Source organism: Gobio gobio (genome assembly GCF_949357685.1).
Source record: "Gobio gobio genome assembly, chromosome: 5".
In the NCBI taxonomy this organism is placed as follows: domain Eukaryota; kingdom Metazoa; phylum Chordata; class Actinopteri; order Cypriniformes; family Gobionidae; genus Gobio; species Gobio gobio.
In genome coordinates, this window is record NC_137101.1 from 2,127,907 (window position 1) to 2,135,406 (window position 7,500).

The 7,500-nt window shown below is 50.0% G+C and overlaps 1 protein-coding gene across 1 annotated transcript in view; it reads right to left on the reverse strand.

Moving 5' to 3' along the window:
- upf2 (UPF2 regulator of nonsense mediated mRNA decay) overlaps positions 1 to 7,500 on the reverse strand; it is a 53,446-nt gene that overhangs the window by 5,240 nt on the left and 40,706 nt on the right. The window contains exon 16 of the mRNA XM_079817007.1: positions 1,654 to 1,799. Within this exon, the coding sequence (XP_079673133.1) occupies positions 1,654 to 1,799 (146 nt within the window). The remainder of the gene's footprint in view (positions 1 to 1,653; positions 1,800 to 7,500) is intronic.

A 7,500-nucleotide genomic window follows, 5' to 3' on the forward strand; every position in this document is an offset into this window, starting at 1 on the left:
CGCTTCAATCGCGTGTGACATTAACTTCACAACAGACGTGAGTTCGCCTCATGGGCGGGGCTTCTGCCAGCGGCTCGTCTCGTTGAGAAATGTCTGACATGGGCTGTGTTTGCACGTCTTTTTTGTTAAAATCTACTGTTAATGTGTGACAAAACGTAGTTTTAAGACTTTTTCAGGCGATAATGTAGTGGTTTAAAGCTCAAATATGTGGTTTATTTATATAAAGAGCGCCTATTTGAACATTTGATCTGGTGTTTTGGGAGTTGTGAGCTCCAGTGGATCAGCGGCGCTCATTAACCCGGTGAGATCAGCCTTTCCTCAGCCAGTTCTTCTGCCGCTGGCTCTGATGTCTCTGTGGCGTCTCCAGCTATAATTCATCTTGTAACGGCCGATCTTTGCTCTCATGGATCTATAATTTGTTCCCTGGCGAATTGTTTAGGCTGAGGGCAAAGAGAAGTTTCATTACTTTATATTTTTAGGCTATTTAACTTTACGTTACAGTTGTAGCCGACTAGCACTGACTTTGAATGTTTGACTGAATTGTTTGCTTTATTTCATGTGTAGCTTATTATACCTTTTACTTATACTTTTGTATTATTGATCAAACATAAACTTGCATTTAACAAAAAGAGACTGTGTTGTGTTTCATGTCATTTAATGTTATCACAGTGATAATCATATTGTCTGAGCCAGATATTAATATACAGATTTTCTCCTCATTGTTGTCACTACTAGAGCAAGCTCCTGATTGGTTAACGCAGCGCGAAATATCCGCCAAAGTTCAGATTTTTCAACTCGAGCGATTTGCGCGAATCACGCGTTCAAAACGCTCAATTCACATCATTCACGCCGCCTCATTCGCGCGAATTGCGCCATAGAATGCCTATTCGCGTCTCTGCATTGACTTAAAGGGTTAGTTCACCCAAAAATGTAAATTGTGTCATTAATTCCTCACCCTCATATCGTTCGACACCCGTCAGACCTCCGTTCATCTTCAGACACAAATGAAGATATTTTAGTGTAAAGCTGATGCTGAGAAAGGCTTCAGATAGGCCTCCATTGGCATTCAGTCACTGTGGTGAGATGGACTTTGTAACGACGTTTTTAGTGCCTTTTATGGGTCTTGTGAGTGTAAATGTACTGAATGCCAATGGAGGCCTATCTGAAGCCTTTCTCAGCATCAGCTTTACACTAAAATATCTTCATTTGTGTCTGAAGATGAACGGAGGTCTGACGGGTGTCCAACCACATGAGGATGAGGAATTAATGACAGAATTTACATTTTTGGGTGAACTAACCCTTTAACATGTAAATCACTCCCGCGAATCGTGTCATTCGAGTCCGGTGTGAACGCACCATAAGGATTTGAGCGAAGGCTGACCCGTGTGATCAAACAGACGAGCTACTGGAGCTCAAACTGCTCAAGAAGTTAATGCTGGTTCTGATAGAAAGCTGTCAGAATTCTGCTGATGGGTCAGCAAAAGGAGGAACAACACAAGATCAGGTCATAATGTTATGCCTGATCGGTGTATAGTATAAACAAAACCTCAGTACCAAATGTAAACAAAACATGTGGAAAATCTAGTGGCATTTTCTGTGTATCGTCAGTCAACAAAGGCGGAGGCGGAGTTTACAGCTGTCAATCACACTCACCTCCTCCTCGGGTTCATTCATCTCGCTCTCGTTTCCAGACTGCTCCTCGGTCTCTGCTCCGCCCTCATCTTCATCATCATCATCATCCTCATCCAGAGGCTCGTTCTCATCCATGGCACTGGAGGAGCGGCCGTCTTTCTCCAGGCCTGGACACACACACACACACACACACACACACACAGGAATGTTACTGAAAAAAACAGACCAAAACAGCAGCATCCGCTTCGGCCGAGAGATTAAAATAAACCAGCACTGCAGAATCACTGGTTTAAAACCAGACGGACCACATACACACACACACACACACACACACAACAGCATTCCTGAAGCTATTCTGCGCTGCTTTAACCCTGATACTATTACACTGTCTGCAGGAATGTGTGTCTTTCTATCGGCATATGTCAGGCATGGATGACTTAACGTATGAAACAAACCAGTGTGTCTGCGGGGAATGCTGCTCGACGGGCAGAGTAGAAACATGAGCGGAACAACTAGAAAAACAACTACACACACACACACACACTAGGGCTGGGCAGTCTGACCACACGTGGGTGTTTCTTCAACTGTGGGCCTGGACACTTTAGGAAATATCCTCTGTAAAACACACACTGGATCGACTGCAGTTCAACGGTTGATAAATATGAATAAAATGGCAGATTTTCTTGCTAACACTCATTTCATCACGTCTTGAAATGTGTTTTATCTGATCAGAATCTGGAGTGTTTTATATGTCATGTCAGGGTTATTATCGTTAACTAAAACTATTTAACCATTTTCTGTAAAAAATTCTCTGAACACGCACTCTGAACACGCACCCAGAACACGCACCCAGAACACGCACCCAGAACACGCACCCAGAACACGCACTCTGAACACGCACCCAGAACACGCACTCTGAACACGCAGACAGAACACGCAGACAGAACACGCACCCAGAACACGCACCCAGAACACGCACCCAGAACACGCACCCAGAACACGCACCCAGAACACGCACCCAGAACACGCACTCTGAACACGCACCCAGAACACGCACCCAGAACACGCACCCAGAACACGCACCCAGAACACGCACCCAGAACACGCACTCTGAACACGCACTCTGAACACGCACCCAGAACACGCACCCAGAACACGCACTCTGAACACGCACCCAGAACACGCACTCTGAACACGCACCCAGAACACGCACCCAGAACACGCACCCAGAACACGCACCCAGAACACGCACCCAGAACACGCACCCAGAACACGCACTCTGAACACGCACCCAGAACACGCACTCTGAACACGCACCCAGAACACGCACCCAGAACACGCACCCAGAACACGCACTCTGAACACGCACCCAGAACACGCACCCAGAACACGCACCCAGAACACGCACCCAGAACACGCACTCTGAACACGCACCCAGAACACGCACCCAGAACACGCACCCAGAACACGCACCCAGAACACGCACTCTGAACACGCACCCAGAACACGCACCCAGAACACGCACCCAGAACACGCACCCAGAACACGCACCCAGAACACGCACTCTGAACACGCACCCAGAACACGCACTCTGAACACGCACCCAGAACACGCACCCAGAACACGCACCCAGAACACGCACCCAGAACACGCACTCTGAACACGCACCCAGAACACGCACCCAGAACACGCACCCAGAACACGCACTCTGAACACGCACCCAGAACACGCACCCAGAACACGCACCCAGAACACGCACTCTGAACACGCACCCAGAACACGCACCCAGAACACGCACCCAGAACACGCACCCAGAACACGCACCCAGAACACGCACTCTGAACACGCACCCAGAACACGCACCCAGAACACGCACCCAGAACACGCACCCAGAACACGCACCCAGAACACGCACCCAGAACACGCACCCAGAACACGCACCCAGAACACGCACCCAGAACACGCACTCTGAACACGCACCCAGAACACGCACCCAGAACACGCACCCAGAACACGCACCCAGAACACGCACCCAGAACACGCACTCTGAACACGCACTCTGAACACGCACCCAGAACACGCACCCAGAACACGCACCCAGAACACGCACTCTGAACACGCACCCAGAACACGCACCCAGAACACGCACCCAGAACACGCACCCAGAACACGCACCCAGAACACGCACCCAGAACACGCACTCTGAACACGCACCCAGAACACGCACCCAGAACACGCACCCAGAACACGCACTCTGAACACGCACCCAGAACACGCACCCAGAACACGCACCCAGAACACGCACCCAGAACACGCACCCAGAACACGCACCCAGAACACGCACCCAGAACACGCACCCAGAACACGCACTCTGAACACGCACCCAGAACACGCACCCAGAACACGCACCCAGAACACGCACCCAGAACACGCACTCTGAACACGCACCCAGAACACGCACCCAGAACACGCACCCAGAACACGCACCCAGAACACGCACTCTGAACACGCACCCAGAACACGCACCCAGAACACGCACCCAGAACACGCACTCTGAACACGCACCCAGAACACGCACCCAGAACACGCACCCAGAACACGCACCCAGAACACGCACCCAGAACACGCACCCAGAACACGCACTCTGAACACGCACCCAGAACACGCACCCAGAACACGCACCCAGAACACGCACTCTGAACACGCACCCAGAACACGCACCCAGAACACGCACCCAGAACACGCACTCTGAACACGCACCCAGAACACGCACCCAGAACACGCACCCAGAGCACGCACCCAGAACACGCACCCAGAACACGCACCCAGAACACGCACTCTGAACACGCACCCAGAACACGCACCCAGAACACGCACCCAGAACACGCACCCAGAACACGCACTCTGAACAAGCACCCAGAACACGCACCCAGAACACGCACCCAGAACACGCACCCAGAACACGCACCCAGAACACGCACCCAGAACACGCACTCTGAACACGCACCCAGAACACGCACCCAGAACACGCACCCAGAACACGCACCCAGAACACGCACTCTGAACACGCACCCAGAACACGCACCCAGAACACGCACCCAGAACACGCACCCAGAACACGCACCCAGAACACGCACCCAGAACACGCACCCAGAACACGCACCCAGAACACGCACCCAGAACACGCACCCAGAACACGCACTCTGAACACGCACCCAGAACACGCACCCAGAACACGCACCCAGAACACGCACTCTGAACACGCACCCAGAACACGCACTCTGAACACGCACCCAGAACACGCACCCAGAACACGCACCCAGAACACGCACCCAGAACACGCACCCAGAACACGCACCCAGAACACGCACCCAGAACACGCACCCAGAACACGCACTCTGAACACGCACCCAGAACACGCACCCAGAACACGCACCCAGAACACGCACCCAGAACACGCACTCTGAACACGCACCCAGAACACGCACTCTGAACACGCACCCAGAACACGCACCCAGAACACGCACTCTGAACACGCACCCAGAACACGCACCCAGAACACGCACCCAGAACACGCACCCAGAACACGCACTCTGAACACGCACCCAGAACACGCACCCAGAACACGCACCCAGAACACGCACCCAGAACACGCACCCAGAACACGCACTCTGAACACGCACCCAGAACACGCACTCTGAACACGCACCCAGAACACGCACCCAGAACACGCACCCAGAACACGCACCCTTAACACTAGGGTTGGGTACCGAAATCCGGTTCCAATATGGCACCGGTACTTATATAACCGGTATGTACCGGACCGAATCAGAACGCAGTTTTCGGTTCCTCATTTCGGTGCCAAAATTCAAACGTGCTTTCGCGCTTTGGCTGAGCCAGAGACAGACGCTCAACGCTGGTCACATCACAACTCATGACAACTCCTCAGTGTTTTCAACGACATCATGTTTATTTCAGGTTTCAGACATTTAAATGTTCATAAGTACTAGCAAAAAACACACACTGATGTCTATGAAAGCGGCAATGACAATCCTTTCAGGCGATTATAATTTGACTAACGTTACATGTTTTATTCACATCAGATACATACATGCACATTATATAGTAACTATAGCGTTTACTCTGTTCTTCTTCCAGTTCACTGGTCACTTACTTTCATGTATTTTGTAAGACGAGAATGAACTCAAGTGTTGTAAATCCGACAGATCCGATTCTGAGGCGCAAACTAACATGGCGCCGCCCATTGCGCTTTATAGATCAACTAACACACATTGACTCACACATTTGAACATCAGATAGTTCGTGACACAGTTAAGAAGTTTGTGAATATTTTGAATAAAAAGAAAAAACGAAATAAACCCGATACAGCTGAGCTGTCAGCGCTATTGCGGCTGCTGTGTGTCATGTGAGAAACATGACGCGTCGTCATGGAAACATTAAGGCGATGCGTTCTAAAATATTTAGCCAGAGAAAATTATCATATTTCAAAATAAAGCTGAAGCTCGAAGCTGGTTTGTAGCAGAGCAAGAATACAGACGACTGCTGTTATTACTGTAACTGTTTAGAGTTATATATTAGGCTTGTTGTAGTTGGGTGGCTTAGGTTTTACTGTGAATTTGTAAATATGTCAATTATAATTTGTAAATAAGTAAATTGTGTTTTGTATTTATTTATATTCATACATTTAAGTATACATTAAACTTTTAATAAATGGTTCAATTTAAATAATAAATAAATAAATAAATAAATAAAAAGCCATTTAATGTCATCCACCTCGTTTGGTGGCCTTTTTAAAAAAAAAAAGTATCGGTTCAGGCACCGTTTAGGCACCGGAACCGTTTTAAAAGTATCGGTTTGGCACCGGAATCGAAAAAAACCCAAACGATACCCAACCCTACTTAACACGCACCCAGAACACGCACCCAGAACACGCACCCAGAACACGCACCCAGAGCACCCAGAACACGCACCCAGAACACGCACCCAGAACACGCACCCAGAACACGCACCCAGAACACGCACCCAGAACACGCACCCAGAGCACCCAGAACATGCACTCTGAACACGCACTCTGAACACGCACCCAGAGCACCCAGAACACGCACTCTGAACACGCACTCTGAACACGCACCCAGAGCACCCAGAACACGCACTCTGAACACGCACTCTGAACACGCACCCAGAACACGCACACAGAACACGCACACAGAACACGCACACAGAACACGCACACAGAACACGCACCCAGAACACGCACTCTGAACACGCACCCAGAACACGCACCCAGAACACGCACCCAGAACACGCACCCAGAACACGCACCCAGAACACGCACCCAGAACACGCACCCAGAACACGCACCCAGAGCACCCAGAACACGCACTCTGAACACGCACCCAGAGCACCCAGAACACGCACTCTGAACACGCACTCTGAACACGCAGTCTGAACACGCACCCAGAACACGCACCCAGAACACGCACCCAGAACACGCACCCAGAACACGCACCCAGAACACGCACTCTGAACACGCACCCAGAGCACCCAGAACACGCACCCAGAACACGCACTCTGAACACGCACCCAGAGCTCCCAGAACACGCACTCTGAACACGCACTCTGAACACGCAGTCTGAACACGCACCCAGAACACGCACCCAGAACACGCACCCAGAACACGCTAGGGCTGCTCGATTATGGAAAAAATCATAATCACGATTATTTTGGTCAATATTGAAATCACGATTATGTAACACGATTATTTCACATGACTTTGGGAATGTGTTGTATTTATTAAAAATACACCTTTCAACAATTCAATTGAAATTGTAACATTTGTTGTACTTT